This window comes from Solea solea, chromosome 1 (genome assembly GCF_958295425.1).
Source record: "Solea solea chromosome 1, fSolSol10.1, whole genome shotgun sequence".
Taxonomy (NCBI): domain Eukaryota; kingdom Metazoa; phylum Chordata; class Actinopteri; order Pleuronectiformes; family Soleidae; genus Solea; species Solea solea.
The window spans coordinates 19,607,278-19,625,232 of NC_081134.1; the positions used below are offsets into that span (position 1 = coordinate 19,607,278).

The 17,955-nt window shown below is 39.7% G+C and overlaps 1 protein-coding gene and 1 long non-coding RNA gene across 2 annotated transcripts in view; one reads left to right on the plus strand and one right to left on the minus strand.

Annotated features, from left to right (window-relative positions):
* The window catches only part of LOC131465428 (uncharacterized), a 23,130-nt gene continuing 5,175 nt past the window's right edge, over positions 1 to 17,955 (plus strand). The window contains exons 1-5 of the long non-coding RNA XR_009241312.1: positions 1 to 2,637; positions 2,744 to 2,888; positions 10,058 to 10,200; positions 16,752 to 16,856; positions 16,942 to 17,096. This is a non-coding gene — a long non-coding RNA (uncharacterized LOC131465428). The remainder of the gene's footprint in view (positions 2,638 to 2,743; positions 2,889 to 10,057; positions 10,201 to 16,751; positions 16,857 to 16,941; positions 17,097 to 17,955) is intronic.
* Positions 3,957 to 16,615, minus strand: LOC131465403 (myosin-7). Its single transcript, XM_058638045.1, has 39 exons — positions 15,369 to 16,615; positions 15,155 to 15,202; positions 14,518 to 14,726; positions 14,279 to 14,422; positions 14,031 to 14,187; positions 13,914 to 13,941; positions 13,728 to 13,836; positions 13,510 to 13,602; positions 12,438 to 12,501; positions 12,265 to 12,363; positions 12,076 to 12,179; positions 11,842 to 11,980; positions 11,628 to 11,746; positions 11,327 to 11,476; positions 11,004 to 11,174; positions 10,618 to 10,927; positions 10,353 to 10,429; positions 10,037 to 10,242; positions 9,756 to 9,879; positions 9,368 to 9,504; positions 8,846 to 9,101; positions 8,510 to 8,752; positions 8,244 to 8,420; positions 8,004 to 8,149; positions 7,837 to 7,927; positions 7,352 to 7,741; positions 7,145 to 7,271; positions 6,943 to 7,061; positions 6,663 to 6,859; positions 6,407 to 6,590; positions 6,161 to 6,326; positions 5,951 to 6,075; positions 5,560 to 5,868; positions 5,266 to 5,469; positions 4,880 to 5,176; positions 4,665 to 4,769; positions 4,459 to 4,554; positions 4,233 to 4,367; positions 3,957 to 4,127 (listed from the first exon to the last, which is right to left on the minus strand). The coding sequence occupies exons 3-39, from the start codon at positions 14,716 to 14,718 to the stop codon at positions 4,107 to 4,109; spliced, it is 5,820 nt and encodes a 1,939-aa protein (XP_058494028.1). The 5' UTR covers positions 14,719 to 14,726; positions 15,155 to 15,202; positions 15,369 to 16,615; the 3' UTR covers positions 3,957 to 4,106.

The window sequence follows — 17,955 nt, forward strand, 5'->3', positions numbered from 1 at the left end:
TACCTTGACCATTTTTGTATCACAGACCTGCCTTTGTACTCGCTATTGTACTCTTTCTATATTAAGGAGGCAAGTAGACAAGCAGGATTTATGGGACATCAAACGTCCACAGCTCTAAACTTCAACAATCATGCGACAAGTGACGGGGCGTGAAATACATTTCAAGAGAGACAATAAAGAGCTGCAGCTGTTGTCTGTGGTAAGGTAAGACAGGGCCAAGGTCACAGCTGTGAGATCTCTTTCATTATCACTCACCACTGGTAACAGTAAGATCTACACGCCCAGTGCAACACTGGACACGTAGAACTTTTTCCTTTTCTTTAGCAAGTGTTCAGTCTCCACATTCAAGCTGAAGTTCATGTTACACAAATACATGTTACCAGGGCACACTTTGAACTGAACAAGTGTTATATTGGTTGTAAATCAAACTGATGAAATTTTCAGATTTCATTAAATTAGAAACAAATAAAGGGTAAGAGAGGTTTTTATCCTTGATGGAGGTAAAACATTTGACAAATCAATAAATGGTAAAGGCAAATAAGTAAACAAAGGAATTACGTGACTGAAATTAATGTCACCACAGCTCCTGCATTTCACTGCACCGGGAAAACAACATTCTCTTACTTAGTGCCACAAGCAAATGCTACTATAGTAACAAGGGTTTTGTCCATTGTGATGGTTTGATCTCACTTGGCCCTTTATTTATAACCTCTATTTGCACCCTCTTATCCTTCTATGGTGCCCGGACTTAAACGTTTGCGCCACCTACTGCCTGACTAGATGAACTAACCAATCAAACAAGTGGGTGGTTTCTTTTACAGAACTTTTGAAATCTTTATATTTCAATTTCATACTGTGTGACCACCAATAATTAATGACTAATTAATGACATTTGGCCACAATCCTATTTGCCAAGGTAACCTACATACAGATCAAAGGAAGGTGAGGGTGGCGTTTGTCTAGGCAGAAAACCTGCTGTGTGGCTAGTGGGAACACAAAATGTGAAAATGGGTTTTTAACTATGAATCCAGAAAAATTCATCGGATTGCCCTAAAAACTTCGTCCGATGGCAAATTTTGCAAGTCGTGGTGTGCACACCAAATTGGGTGAGTTTTTGTGCAGGGTGCAAAGTGCACTCAAAACGTAAATGAAAGACAAATAATTTGATTGGATACAATAGGGCCTTTGCAACTGTTGGTGCTCAACCCTTAAATGAAGAGTATGCAACGTATTGTTCAAGGCTTGGTGTGCGAAAAAAAGTCTTACTAGACCTATGAGATAACAAAGATAGACAAGGATTAAAGGGTCCCAAAGGGTTGCGGGGCTTTAGCGCCACCTGCTGTTAAACATAAGAAAAACCCAGAGACGCTTAACTTTTCGATGATACATATGATCGTCAGAGCATCATGGATGATTTAGTTGCAAAAAGCCTAACACTGCATGACTGCAGTGGGAACATTCTGTGCCATATGACAAAGAAAAGTCCAAATACACATAGGAGTAATTTTGTCCATTAAGCTTTGGCGTTGAAAAAAAAAAACAATAAAACTTCTATGGGCCATCCCCGCAAAAAAAACCGTGATGCCAACAAATAGCTTAATTTCTTCATAGATTATGGTCATGTATGTATAATTATTGCATAAAATGAAGAAAAGTAAAGTCCTAAATCACAGTTCTGTTTCTGCATGATCCCCTACATACATGTTCAATGATTGTGCTCTGAAACAATGTCAAAGTGCTGTGACCTGTACTTCACACTTCTGTTCGAAAGATGGCTGCTGCAAGTGCCCTTGGCCTGGTGCTGTGCTGTGACCTGTACTTCACACTTCCGTTCGAAAGATGGCTGCTGCAAGTGCCCTTGGCCTGATCCAGTTGACATGGCATTGTTTTCTTCTATGTATCCTTGAGGACAAAGATAACTTGTGAAATTCCTGCTGGCGGTCTTTGGGTACCTTTCGGGACAGCTTGTGACGCTGGTGGTCGGGGAAGATTTTTGTTTTTCCGTTGACCAGTGGCAACAGGTGATAAGCCTGTTAGACCCCACTTGTGTACTCTATATATATTGTGTACGCTAAATTAGTCTATAGAAACAATTCGCTAGTCTATAGTACAATTTGCGAACTAGCAGCTCAAATGTCAGTGACTGTGAAGGAAATTAGTCATGTAATAGTGTTATTACTTTCCTGGCCTGTTTGAGGATTTAAGCCCAGGTAAAGTGAAACAAATTGGTACTCATTAAATTATACAAAGCTCATTAGCCACTTGGGCAACCAGCAACACTACAACTCTCATCTTCTTTACTTATCCCTCAGTCTATTCCAGGCTCCGTTGTCCATTCCCAGCTGTCTACAGTCCTTGTGTCTTTGACTTTTACAATCCCTCCAATCCATAAGGGAAGGTGTGAGGCACCTTGCCTCACTTAAGTTTGAAACTGGAGCCAACAAAGCTATTGTTACTATGTGTTATTTGTTGTCGTGAAAGGTCACTTCTAAGGGGGTGTTGTGTTTCAGCACAGGCTTACTGAAGTTGATTGGTCTCTTGCCTTGTCTTCTCTCCATTCATTCAGACTATGGACTTCTGCGCGGACACTTGTCTCCTGATGAGGCAAAGATCAGGACATGGCAAAGTGTTAGAATGGTACAGTTAACTGTTTAATGTTATTATCTACTTTTTTGGGTGCAACACTTCTAATGTGTGGAATAATAATCCAATTTTATTTTGGCACAATTTCTTAATTCTCTAGGTGTCTTGAAGGACTGCACCTCAAAGTGCACCTAAGTCCAGATTCTCTGTTGTCTTCATTCTGTCTCAAATGGCCCTCCCTCACCTGGCACTGAGAGGAGCATGCATATTGCTGCAGAAAGAAAGACCACACTGCTGATTTGAAGGTTGGTGGCTTTTACTTTTTACTATTTTGATTTTATGTATGCAAAAGTGAATGTCACCACAAAGTGATGTAACATTTTCAGTGTAAAAAAGGAGTTCTAAGTAGGAAGATTACATCACAATAATTGGCTATGGGAATTTTTTAGATTATGTTGTAAGTATCATCATTTTTTTTACTTTTTCCATTTATCCATGTATCTATGTTTCTGCACAAAATATAAATCATGCCGGCTACCCAGATCTTCCATTTCACATTTGCTTAAGGACAACAGGAGACTCAAAAATACAATGCGTTATAGTACAAAATAGAATTTAGTTCAATAATATGTAATGAAAACAATGAAAAGTGATTTTTTTGTAAATATAACAGCGGTTTTAGAATTAAGTAAGGATTCTGATGTCTTTTCCTCCATTTGCCTTTTCCCAGTTTTACAATCATTTCAGTTCATTTTGACAAAGCGTGTATTGATTTGGAGTTATAAAAGAAAAGATTGTAACACCTTATTTCCATACAAATGCAATAATATGTATAATATGATGGGTGATGTGAGTAAGTAAGGTTTGTCCTGTTAAAATTAAAGCTCACTTACACAGGACAGACTGGAATAGGAACAGCAGAGCACCCTCTGCTGACCATGTAACAGAGTTACCTTGGCAACTTGAAGTGAAACACCACATATGATTCATACGGATAATGATAAAGTTTGGTAAGGGGAAAAAAAATGACTGTCTGAATTGCTTTAAGACACAGAGCTTGGTGTTGTCAAATAATACTATTACTCTTTGTCTTCATGTAATTTATTGAGGTAACAATATATAAATATCGTTCAGATTCATGCATCTTTTCATGTGGGGTCTGAATAATTTGGATTTAAATACATTTATATAATTTTTTATATTTTCATTCATCAGAAATAAATATCAGTCATCAGTCAAATATGGAAGTCATATTGTATTATATGAAATTCACTTAAATATCTTTGAAATTATTGGGGTTTTACTTTACACTTTTGGTTATTTTTCAAGTCCTCAGTGTGTTTACATTTCTTCAATAACACAAGAATATACAATTGTAAAGACAACACTTTGATTTGTTTATTCATTGTTTATTAGTGTAACCAAGAATGCTACAAAACTACTGAACTAAAAAGAAATACTTAGGGAGACACCATTACATAAGCAGCCAGTGTCTCAGAAATAATAATTTTTTTGAAGAAACTTCACTCTCCCTCAAGTCCTTTCTGTAAAAAAAGAAGGAAAAGCACAAAATAATGAGTTGTTGCCAGTGCTTTGTTATATTAATCTGATGATTTTATTTACTTCATGTACAATACATTTGTACCAACCTTTGAACCCACGTCTCTGCTCTTAGCACGTAGCTTGTTGACTTGAGACTCGGCAATGTCAGCTCTCTCTTCAGCCTCATCAAGCTCATGTTGAATCTTGCGGAACTTGGTGAGATGAGTGTTGGCCTGTTCCTCCTATGAAACAGACACAAAACCGATGTAAACGTCTGCCCACATTGTTTTCATGTTCAGTTTGAAGTCGGTATTTAAAATGTGTAGCACTTACAGCCTCCTCTGCAGCTCTCTTGTAGGATTTGACCTTCAGCTGCAGCTTGTCCACCAAGTCTTGAAGACGTGCTAGATTCTTACGGTCTTCCTCAGTCTAATTAGCAAAACATGAAATTACGATAAGAATAATAATATAATAAGTATATATTGACTATGAATATACTTTTCATAGCACAACAAGGTTGGTTAAAGATTGCCTTTTACCTGATAAGTAAGTTCCTTTATACGTCTTTCATACTTTCTTACTCCCTTGATAGCATCACTGGCTTTTTTCTGTTCGCTTTCCACTTCATTTTCAAGTTCCTTGACCTGCAGTAATAACAACGGTCAGCATTTGTTTATTAGACCAAATCAGAGACCAGATATTTATGTTACAATATTTAAAATATGGCAGATGCCAAAGAACTGAGTTTACTCACCCTGGCCTCCAGCTTCTGCACCTGCTTCTTGCCTCCCTTTAGGGCGATCTGCTCAGCTTCGTCTAGACGGTGCTGCAGGTCTTTGATGGTTTGTTCCATGTTCTTCTTCATACGCTCCAGGTGAGCACTGGTGTCCTGCTCTTTCTTCAGCTCCTCTGCCATCATGGCAGCATCAGTGATGGCCTTCTTGGCCTTCTCTTCAGCGTTTCTGCACTCCTGCACAGCATCTTCTACTTCTGTCTGAAGCTGGGAAGTGTCAGCCTCCAGCTTCTTCTTCTGATTTATCAGGCTGGTGTTCTAATGTTGCATAAGAATGTATGTTTTTCAGTGGGAAAACAGGTTTTGAATCAAACATGCAGGAAAATATGGATAGCACTGTATTTTACCTGTGAGTGCAGTAGCTGCACCCTCTCACTAACATCCAGCAGCTCTTGCTCAGCAAGTTTGCGACTTCTCTCAGTTTGCTCCAGAGCAGCCCTCAGTTCTTCCAGTTCAGCCTGGAGCAGGTTGTTGCGTCTCTCAATAATGGCGATGTTTTCCTTCATATCATCATTAGCTCGCATAGACTCATCAAGCTGGACCTGAGCATCCTGGAAGATGAAAACCCACAAGACTTTATTTTGAATTATGTTTCGAAAGCCAGTAGGATCAAAGCTGTATTAAATCAAGCTCATTCAAACCTTTAGATGTGCATGAACAGATTTAAGTTGTTTCTGGGCCTCAGCTGCCTGCCTGTTGGCTTGACTCAGCTGGATCTCCATCTCATTGAGGTCTCCCTCCATCTTCTTCTTGATGCGCAGGGCCTCATTTCTGCTGCGAGTCTCCGCCTCAAGAGAGCTCTGAAGAGTGTCCACGGTTCGCTGTTGGTTTCTCTTCGCTTGCTCCATCTCCTCCTCTTTTTCAGACAGTTTGCGCTCAATGTCAGCTTTGATCTGATTGAACTCCAGCTGGGCTCTGAGAATCTTTCCTTCCTCATGCTCCAGAGAGGCCTAAAATGACAGAAAAAAATGTCAAAATAAACATATGATAACTAAAGGTTGCACTTCACAGACACCAAAATATTCATTATACCTCTGCCTCCTCCAGAGCTGTATGTATGTCTGACTTCTCTTGTTCCAGTTGTTTTCTAATCTTCTCAAGCTCATGAATACTTTTTCCTCCCTCACTAATTTGTTCAGTGAGGTCAGATATTTCCTCTAAGACACAAAATGAAACACAATTATTGGTTGAGCCATGATAAATAATTTTGGGTGCCAAATAGTTTCAAACTAGTGCTCTTACCCTGCAGATTCTTATTTTCTCTCTTCATGGTCTCCAGATGTTCAAGAGCTTCTTCATAGGAGTTCTTCAGTTTGAAGAGCTCAGTGCTCAAAGACCTGGCTTCCTTTTGAGAGCTTTCTAGCTCTGACTGTGACTCTTCATACTTCTGTTTCCATTCCGCCAAGACCTGGAATATGTGTATGTGTATAATTATTTCCCAGTCTTTATTGAAAAGATAACATTTGCTATGTGTATTTAACATTCTACCTTGTCAAAGTTCCTTTGCTTCTTGTCCAGAGCAGCAGCAGCAGCATTAGACCTCTCTACATCCACCATGAGATCTTCAATCTCATTCTGCAGTCGGTGTTTGGTCTTCTCCAGAGAGGAACATTTAGCGTTTATTGCTTCAACAGCTTCCTCAGCATCCTGCAGACGCTGAGCCAGCTTTTTTCTGGAGTACAACAGATTTCGATCAACATTATATACTCTTAAACTGTACCAAAGTACAATGTATTTAACTCACTTGGCCTCCTCCAGCTCCTCTGTCCTCTGGATGGCATCAGTTTCGTACTTAGTTCTCCACTGAGCCACCTCAGAGTTGGCCTTGGACATGCCACGCTGCAGTTCACCCTTGGCCTCCTGCTCCTCCTCATACTGCTCTCTGAGAAGGTCACAGTCATGGCGAGCAGACTGCACTGCATGTGCTAATGCATTCTTGGCCTATAAATTAATAACAAATGAATTCCTCATGTACATTTACTCCATAAATAAACCATAAGGTTTTTAATAAGTTGCTTTGCTACCTTGACTTCTTCCTCCAGTTGTCTTTTAAGGTCTTCAATTTGTTGAGTGTAGGACTGTTTTCCTCTGGTGAGCTGAGATACCAGAGAATCTTTTTCCTCAACCTGCCTTGTAAGTTCACCTAATTTGGAAGAAAGGATGAAATGAGGAAACTTAAATATCCCTTTCTAAAGGATGGCAATTCAGTTTAAATCAAATGCATACCATTTTCAGTTTGAAGTTTTGCTTTCTGCATGGTGAAGTCATTGATGACACGGTGTCCTTCTTCCGCCTTGGTTTTATATTCATTCATCTGATCTTCCAGAGACCTGTTCATTTTCTCCAAATTATTCTGAAAAGAGAAGACAATATGACACATGGCTCACAGGAGACGTGTAAACTCAAACTCATTCAGTAGAACAAATATTTTACCTTTGTCTTCACAATATGTTCCATATTGGAGACAACATCATCCAACTCCAGTCTGAGCTCACTCTTTTCCTTCTCCAGTTTCTGCTTGACTCTCTGCAGGTTGTCTATCTGCTCTCCTAGGTCAGCGACGCTGTCAGCTTGTTTCTTCCTGAGTGTGGCAGCAGTGGATTCATGCTGCAGAGTGGCCTCTTCAAGGTCTCTGCGGAGTTTCTGAAACTCAGCCTCCCTCTTCTTGTTCATCTCAATCTGGGCAGAGGTTGCTCCACCAGCCTCCTCCAACCTCTCACTGATCTCCTCCAGCTCTCTGGCCAAGTCTGCTCTCTGCTTCTCCACCTTGGCTCTTGCAGCTCGCTCTGCCTCAAGCTCTTCCTCAAGCTCTTCAATGCGAGCCTGTTGAGCCAAAATTAAGTTGTTTAGTTTTATCTGGCTACGAGTTTCAGATGATATTGTGGGAGTTAAATCATTTTCTTATTATTGAACATTACCTGCAGCTCCTTCAATTTTTTCTGGAGCTGGGCACTCATTACTTGTTCATCTTCTATTTTGCTGTTTAGTTGGTTTATTTCAAAATCTTTCCTGTGGATATAAAAACCCCCAGTTAACATTTGTGGCTGCCGACACGTTGTGCAGTATCTTTTATTGGATGTCTTACTTTTTCAGCCGCTCTTCAATTTGCTGTTTATCATTTTCTAGATCCATAATACTCTCATGTGCTAACTTCAGGTCTCCTTCAAGCTTTCGCTTTGCTCTCTCAAGATCCATACGTATTTTCTTCTCTTGTTCCAGAGATCCTTCAAGCTGTGGATGACAATATTTATTGCGTTTATATATATTTAGTTTTATCTTACTGTTTTTTAACTATGCCACCAAATGTCATTCACTACAGTCTCACATCATCCACTTGCTGTTCCAGCTTGACTTTGGCCTTGGTCAGAGTGTTGACTTTGTCTTCTTCACTCTGCAGATCATCCAGTGTTTGCTGGTGAGCCTCCTGTAAGGCTTTCTTCTCCTTGGTTAACTTGGCAATGATTTCATCCAGAGCCGCCATCTCTTCAGTCAGATTCTTTACCTGTGGTCAGAGGACATTTTTAATTTAAAAAATTCAATGCAGGATATATTTGGACACCATAGTTTTGCTGTGATTGGTGCTTGTGGTACCTTGTTTTCAGTGGCATGCTTCTCTTTTTCCACTTTAGCCAGAGTTAACTCCAAGTCATCAATGTCTTTCTTTAACTCAGAGCACTCATCCTCCAGCTTCCTCTTCTTAGCAGTCAGATCAGCGTTCATCTCCTCCTCATCATCCAGCCTTTCAGTCAACTCTTTGATTTTTGCCTCCAGCTGAATCTTGCTCTTGATCAGCCCCTCACATCTTTCTTCAGCGTCACCAAGATTATCTTGCTCCTATTGTTAAAAAGGCACAGCTTTACACCACAACAGTCTTTGTTTAATGTTGATATATTTAGTATTGCTGACAGTGACAGATTGTGAACATACAGTCTGAACTTGGAGCATCAGGTCATTTTTCTCTTGGAGAAGAGAAACCATTTTTTCTTCAAGTTCCTTCCTACGGGCCTCTGATTTTGCGTAAGCCTCTTTCAGTTTGGTAAACTCCTCCTTCATGTTGGCCATCTCCTTCTCAGTCTCTGCTGACTTCAGCAGGGGCTTGATTTTGAAGTACAACTTCATCCAGGGCCAATTCTTGACCCCCATGAAGGCACGGATGTTCCACTGGATCACAAGCAGTGCATCCCTGTGGATGACATTGTCATATTTTTAATGCTGTTTTGGCAGAGAGGTTCCAGTTGAACAGTGGTTGCACAAACTGTCATTTTCACTACACTCAAATCAATTTCTACCTCTGTCAATCCTGTGTTCATCTGTTTCAAGTGTTTTTACTATTTGATTTATAGTTTGCTTGGCTTTTTTTTATATTATCCAGATAGGTGTAGGGACAGAATGTTATGTGGTGCACAGATAGAAAAGCTACTTTTTGAATATAATTAATTTGACATTTACCTGCGTTCAACAATCTTCTGGAATTCAATTCTTGCCAGAACACCTCGGGATCTTGCCTGCAGCCTGGTGATGATAAGAGCTAAACGGTCATCTCTCATCTCCTCCAGCAGACCGAGCAGTCCAGCTTTGAAGAATACCTGAATTTTTGCAGACAATTGAAATTACTTGTAGCACTCACAGTATACATAATAATTCACGTTTAGCTGACTGATGTTTGTCAGGTAAATTCTGAATAGAAATTCTGAATAGAAACGGAAATAAAAACTATGTGCCTGCCATTAGAGGATTGCAGCCAAAAGAAAAACCTCAAAAACACAGTCCTTGACTGAACTGAAGCAAAAATAAATATGCTTTTTAGTCTGTAAGTAGATATGTATTTCAGCAATACCTTGGTGTGCCCCAATCTGTACTGGCTATGGTCTATATCCAATGATCCCAGTAGCTTCTCCGAAGCTTTCTTGTTATCGATGAACTGCCCCTCAGGGATAGCATTTGGGTTCAGAATACGGTATCTTTGTGAAAGTGAACAAAGATGATTATTTATAGTATTTTTATAGTTTTGTTTCATGTTATATGAAATGTCAAAGAAAACTATCACGCATAAAGAGAATGTATGCTTTGGTTTTTTCTGCTATCATTTTTTCACCCATTTTCTCACTCACTGCATACCTCTGTTTGAAATCCCCATAGAGGATCCTGTTGGGGAAACCTTTCCTGCAGATCCTGATGCCCTCCAGCACACCGTTACAGCGCAGCTGGTGCATCACCAGGGGATTCTCCATGGCCCCAGGAGTCTTTGTCTCATTGGGAATGATGCAGCGCACAAAATGAGGGTGAGTAGACCTCAAGTTGGTCATCAGCTTGTTCAAATTCTCCTTTGAGCGCAAGAGAGGACACAATTGTTTGCCAAACAACAATTGTCTTCTGAATATGTCACAAATAATGTATCACAAGTTTAAAATCATGTGATCTATATTGATCTTACCCTATGAAGGGCTGATACAGTTTGGAAAGATGAACCTTTCTTCTTGCTACCTTTGCCCTTTCCACCACCTTCCTGAACTAAATAGGAGACAATTGAGGACATTAAGCAGCAGAGACATGAAAGAGGTAACAGAAAAAGAACATATCAGTGCAGAACAGAAGCACTGGGGCAGGTGCACGTAGAAAAATATGACTTAGTATAAATATTCTCTATTCTACTGCACATTGTACATTGGTGATTGTTTTGAAGCTAAGATGCTACAAACCTGAGTCAGCTCCAGCATAATTTGCAAAGAGAGTAGGAAGCAGCTTAAGATTCGACTTCTGGTAGAGTCCTACAACGGTCTCATTCAGAGGGTCTTTGTTCTTCACCAGCCAGTTGTTGATATTGTAATCAACAGTTCCAGCATAATGCATCAGGGCAAAGTGGGCCTCTGGTTTCCCTTTGATAATTCTGGGCTTTTGGAAGTTGGCAGATTTCCCCAGATGGTTGTCATAGAGCTTAGCTTTAAAGGTGGCATCAGAGGCTTTGGGGAACATGCACTCCTCTTCAAGGATGGACATGATACCCATGGGCTGAAGAGACAAAGTATGAATAAGTTTGGAAAACCAACTATTTAACTTATGTGTTTTTCATGTGGTCTTCTCTCACCTTCTCAATGAGGTCAATACAAGCCTGCAAATCCATACCAAAATCAATGAAAGTCCATTCAATGCCCTCTTTCTTGTACTCTTCCTGCTCCAGCACAAACATGTGGTGGTTGAAAAACTGTTGCAGTTTTTCATTGGTAAAGTTGATGCACAGCTGCTCAAAGGTGTTGAACTGTAATGAAATAAGAAAAGGAAAGGAAATCATCTTTATTGTTGTATACAACAGAAATTGCACAATGAAATTTCGACAGTATGAGGCTTGATCTTTTGTCCATAAACCAAACAAACAACCTCACAACATTTTTTGTTTTTTTTGGAGCTCACTTCAAAGATTTCAAACCCAGCGATGTCCAATACACCAATGAAGTACTGGCGAGGCTGTTTGGTGTCCAGGGAATTGTTGATTCTAATGACCATCCACATGAACATCCTTTCGTACACTGACTTAGAGAGTGCACCAATAGCATAGTTCACCTATGACAAGGAAGTAAATAAGAGTCATTCAATCAATCTTTATTTATTTAGTTATATACATAAGTGAAATGTTATAAAACATGCCAGAATTGAACATGAAAAAAGAGCTAAGGAAACACTAGAGGAAAATGGAAAATTCATATTCTCTCACCTGGGCGACATTCTGTCCCTTGGTAACCCACTCATTTCCTACTTTGACTCTTGGGTGACAGAGACCTTTGATGAGGTCAGCAGAGTTCAGGCCCATCAGATAAGCTGCTTTGTCAGCATCTGTTGAGAATTTGCAGTGTTGATTCTTCAAGGTCATAGTTGCCCTTGAAAGTCTGCCATCTTTTTTTCAATCATAGAGTCTGTCAGTCTCTTACCTTCAGTGCCATCAGCCTCAGCTTGCTCCTCCCTCTGCTTCTGCTTGAACTTCATGTTACCATAGTGCATAATGGCTCCAACCAGTTTGTAAATACTGTTCTTCTCCTCTTGAGTGAAGCCCAGCACATCAAAAGCTTCCTGCATTGGATAAAACATGATTAACATAACGTCTCTGGTATTTAAATGTTGATTTATGAATTAGGAGTTGACTGAGATTTTAAGACTAAGCTCACATCGGTGGCCATGAGCTCCTCAGAATCATTGATAGAAGTAACGGTTGTCTCTCCTTGGGAGATGAAGGCGTAATCATAGGGGTTGTTGGTGATGAGCATCATTTCTACAAAGAGATCGATCAAAGTAGTTAGTGCTTATTCATGTTACAGTGTTTGACACAGTCACAGCCATGTGTATGTCACACCCACCCAGAAGTTCAGGCTTTATCTGAGACAAGATCTGGTAGAAAATGTGGTAGTCCCTCTCAGCCTTGAGCTGGTAGGTCACGCGAGACTTCTCCAGAAGGTCTGTTGGGGAAAAAACACAGTTGTTTAGTGGTGCAATGTAAAGCTGATGGTTATGTGCACAATTTAATACTTACAAGTTTCAATGTCAGCAGATGCCAGCTTTCCTCTGTTGTCAAAATGAATGCGGATGAATTTACCCTAAGAGACGGAATGATTTTGTCACTTTACAAATTAGGGATGTCCCGACACAACTTTTTCACTTCCGATATGCAGCCTTGAGTATTGGCCGATACGATATTGATCTGATACGATATCAGCACGAATCATACATACTTCAATTACTTATTTTGTAGTGTAGAATGTTAGAATAGGCTTGATCAAGTGATATCACTAAAACAGAGAACAATAGTCAGCAACAGTAGGTATGAGAAAAACTGACCCATTTATTATTAACCAATTGGTTACCTAAATTTTAACCTTCAACCTTCATTCGATTTTTTTGCCATGTTAATTAACCATACACTCTATGGTTAATGTCATCAGGAGGAAAGTATCAAGTGCGACTGAGGGTGTTTCACAGGTAACACCCGTGTTTCACAGGTAACAGTGTGTCTTCAGAGAACACCCCCCTTGTTTTCACTATTTTGGACTAGCCCAACCCACACAGGGTGAGTAACTCGTCCCGCAGGTAAACCCGGAGCCCGGGGACCGGCCCCGCAGACGTACTGAGCTCCATGTGTGGAGCTTCAGGACACATTTAAACCACAGAAAGCTCTTGGCTGTTGAAAGTCGACAGGTGGCGCTGGTTTATGAAATAATGTTGTTTTAGCAGCTCGCCTCAGGATGAGCTAGCGTGGTGCTAACGGCTAACTTCTGTGCGGCTTTGTAGCCTCTGATTTCAGAGGTTAAAGAAAAATGTTTAACCTCTGAAATAGCAGTAGCACACACGCTGTTGTGGTGATCATGTGGGCTCTACATGCATCCAACATGCAGAGCCCACGTGATCACAACAGGCACTGCTGGATAGAAGTTCTGGAGTGGAATGGACTTGTATTCTGAGCGCTTATATCAGAGATTTTAGAGGCAGTCTGATATAATCCAATTTGCGTTTTTTGGCTGATATCGGACCGATATCCGATATCAATATCGGATCGGGACATGCATTACAGCAAATGAATAACTATTTGTGATCACACAGGTACTCACAAATCTAGAGGAGTTATCATTCCTGATGGTCTTGGCATTGCCAAAGGCCTCCAGAGCTGGGTTAGCCTGGATGATTTGATCCTCCAGGGTTCCCTGGTTTTGATAATCATAGGCAATGCTTTTGAGAAAAGCTTAAAATATATATATAATGTAATATATTATATATTATACAATTGACATAATTTTTTGTACTTGAGCAGAACATATGTAGTATGTACCTTCTTTTCTGAGGCAGCATCTTTCTTTAGACCTGGGGCAGCTGCAATGCTGGCAAAGTACTGAATGACACGTTTGGTGTTGACAGTCTTTCCAGCACCGGATTCTCCACTGGGTGGAAAAGAGACAGAAAGTTTTAGGCAAGGGCTGATCATCCTGAGAAGATTTTAGTTTGCTGTGTGACTTACGTGATAAGGATTGACTGGTTTTCTCTGTCTGTTGTTGAGAGAAATGGCCAGGTAAAAATGGCATAATGTCAGAATTGGAAATTTAGAAGAAGATGAAGGATTAAACAGATTACATACCTGACAGCATGTACTGGTAGGCATTGTCAGAGATGGAGAAGATGTGAGGAGGAGCTTCACTCCTCTTCTTTCCTCTGTAGGCAACAACCACTTCTTGGTTATAGACTGGCAGCCACTTGTAGGGGTTGACAGTCACACAGAAGAGGCCAGAGTAGGTCTATCATGATAAAAGAATGTTAGAGGTAAGTGGTTTTTAGACACTGATTGATGGAAAGTTAACAAAGTAACAGATTAAGCCTGTATCTTACATAGATCATCCATGCTGCGTAACGCTCTTTGAGGTTAAACAGCACAGCGGGCTCATGGAGGAAAGTGAACATGGCCATGTCTTCAATTTTATCAAACTTTGGCGGGTTCTGAGGATGGACATCACACTCCTTCACTGTCACAGTCTACAAAAGAAAATAAGAAATGTTCTGTCACAGTGAAAAAAAACAGTAACCAATTGCCAATCCTTCGGGTTTTCGTCTATCTAAACTTAATTTACCTTTCCAAATTCAGTGTTAGCGGTGACTTTGTCGCCGTCTCTGCTGGTGATGGTAGCTTTGACATACTCTTTTTCAGTGTCAGGAACAAAACACTCCTTCTTCATGTCAAATATACGAGTCTGGGCTTCCAGACGCTCTTTATCGGACTTCCTGAGAAAAGAGGCAGCAAGCCCAAATTCTGCCATGGCAGCATCCCCCATGTTTCAACCTGTCAAAATAAGTACATACGGAGATATACTGTAACTATCATGGACATAAAGCTGAATAGTACACACAGAATTACAGTATTGTATGGAGATTAGCTCTAAGTGTATCATACATGGAACTATTGTAAGGTAGAATTATATGTCGGTGGTTTTCAGAATGTGATATCAGAGATACATATCTGCCTAAATCCAAAAATAATATGTACAGTGATCTATTATTCAAGTAATAGTATAGCAACTAGACAAAGTTTATTTGAAAAACCATGTAAAATCATTTCAGTATGAATATTACCTTGGCCAGTAAGAGTCAGTAATTCAATTCCATTTCAGTAATCAACAACAATCATTTGAGGGAAAAAACACAACTTAAAATAAGGGGCCTTTAATCATGATTAGAGTCCGTTCAAATGGAATGAAAAGTGGCATTTACCTTGGGTGGGTTGGACTACGGAGAAGAATGATGTCAGTTAGGGTCTCACTATTCAAACCAAACAACAAATCATAACATTATTTACACAACACCATGTGTTACCACCAACAAAATAAAATCTCTAAATACTAAACTTACTTACACCAAAAACAAACGAAAAAACAAAGTGGAGATTTCCATCCATTACTACATATACATAAATGTTTTTGCTTACCTTTGACTCTCAACCTTCAATCAAGAGAAGTGTCCGGCCCTGTGTCTGAGTGCAGCCCTCCCTCTGCTAATAAAGGTTTCTAATCCACCAAATATGGAGCGAATTTCATTTGGAGAAAGGTTGCACATTAAAAAAGCATTCTCCTAATTGGGGAAAGATGTACTGCTGGCTATTTGCTGCTCTCACCTTGTGACAAACAAGGCGAGGACAATACATGTTACAGAGAAAGGGGAGGGCAAGAGGTGGGGATCAGGGACAGGCTCCGTATCAAATGACTTCCCTGTTTTATTCATATGAGAAAAATAATGTATTATATGTCACAAGTACTTCATTAGCCACTGTTTTCTTGAAGTTAAATCTGATAAATGCAGTTTCATAGCATCAGTATTTGTTACTAAAGTGTGTTTTCTTATTTCACCCATTAGAGTCCCTCTTACTGCTAATGATTATTCAAACGTAGAGACGATTCACTGCGTCTGCATTAAATCCCCCCGCAGAGTAAGGATTTAATACGACTGTGTTACTTACAGACTCATCAACACCTTGAGAACAATGTTTGACTGTTAATCCTAAAATCATTCAGAAACGATCAAGGTCAGCAAAGGTCAGTTGTGGCAAGGGACGGTGGGTACGAGTAGGTGCCGCAGCTGTTGTCAAGTGAAAGCTAAGTTCACCCACCACTGTTCTGCCCAGCTAGGTCTACACCCTTTGTCTCATGGTGTCCTCATGGCATTATTCCCTTTCCTTTGGCCTTGAGGACAAAGATAACCCTGTGAAATTCTTGGCTGGATTTTTTCTCTCTGATTGAGAAGGGCAGACTCCGAGGACACCGTTATAGCAGGACAGCGTGATGTCATGATGGATGAAGGAGGAACAGGTGCATGACACTGAAATACATGCATAAATGCCCTTTTTTAGGTTTTATTCTGTCTTTGAAATAGAACTCCAACTAATGGTTATTTTCATCATCGATTAATCTGTTGATTATTTTCACGATTCATCGAGTAATTGTTTGGTCAATAAATTGTCAGAAAATGTTAAAAAAATGTCGATCAGTGTTTGTCAAACCTGGAAATGATGATGTTCTCAAATGTCTTGTTTTGTCCACAAACCAAAATGATTCAGTTGTTAAAGTTAATCCAGTAATGTTTCAGCTCTACTTTGAAATAAAGTATTTGCTCATTAGCCTCATTTTGTCTGTCTGTTAACAGAACATTAGTAGAAAGCATTTTACAGGCGGTTGTTGCTGAAAAGGTATTTTTATATTCAGCTATTCACCCATGTGTAACTTTTGTTTCCTTGGTGCTGAGCAATGTTCCATTGGACAGTTTCTAGGTTGATCAGAATTTGCTTTCACATTGTTGGACTCATTCTCATTCTCAGCTGTCTCAATCCCTGTGGAAACCTCCGTCTGTGCCGTGCGTTGCCCCCCTCCCTGACTTTCATCTCCTTTTCTTTGAGTCACAGCCATGCAGACATACCCCAAAGGTGAGGCCGATATATGGCAGCTAAGAGCTAATATGTCACTTTTCAAATGCAAAAACTATCATAGTCACTTATAATCTGCCTACAGATCAAACTTTTGAAGGACACACCATGTGAGATCAAAGTCAGTGTTGGGTCCTGCACACATGTCAAGCTGAGATACATACAACCTTCACTTTGCTTCTTCTGACGGTGTGAGAGGGTGCGAATCACTCCCTCCTTGTTCTGGTGCAGGTGAACGAGGTAAGTCTCTGATTTAAATATTTGTTGACATTGTCCAGTTTAACTGTATAATAATAATTCAAGAACACTTGAGCAGAAACTGACACATAGGGAAACATTGCTTAAAGTTACAGTGGATGTTATGCTTTCCATTTATTTTTCTAAATGAAATATTGAAAAATATTGATAAATACAGCATGTTGAAACAAACATTTATTGTCATCTTCACAGCTCTGGACATGGACGTTTTTATTATTCAAATAGTTTGTTGAAGCCAATAAATTTTAGTGTCTTTTTGGACGACATGCTAAACTATGACTTTTTAGTGTCTTTTTGGACGACATACTATGACTTTTTAGTGTCATTTTGGGCGACATACTAACCTATGACTTTTTTGAGATATTTTGGACGACATACTATACTATGACTTTTTTGAGATATTTTGGACGACATACTATACTATGTCTTTTTTTTGTCAAATTTTGGACGACATACTATACTATGACATTTTTGAGTGATTTCAGACGACATATTACTATGACTTTTTTGGGTGATTTTGGACGAAATACTAACCTATGACTTTTTTGTCAATATTTGGACGACATACTAACCTATAACTTTTTTGTCATATTTTGGACGACATACTAACCTATGACATTTTTGAGTGACTTTGGACGACATACTATACTATGCCTTTTTTTGTGAAATTTGGACGACATACTAACCTATGACTTTTTTGTCAAATTTTGGACGACATACTATGACTTTTTTTGCGATATTTTGGACGACATACTAACCTATGACTTTTTTTAGATATTTTGGTCGACATACTATACTATGTTTTTTTTTTTGTCAAATTTTGGACGACATACTATACTAT

Coding starts and splice junctions, on each gene's coding strand:
- LOC131465403 (XM_058638045.1), bottom strand. CDS start 14,718: ATGGGGGATGCTGCCATGGCAGAATTTGGGCTTGCTGCCTCTTTTCTC. Junction 11,981..12,075: donor AGGAGCTCATGGCCACCGAT/GTGAGCTTAGTC, acceptor TATCCAATGCAG/GAAGCTTTTGATGTGCTGGG. Junction 6,076..6,160: donor AGAAAATAAGAATCTGCAGG/GTAAGAGCACTA, acceptor TTTGTGTCTTAG/AGGAAATATCTGACCTCACT.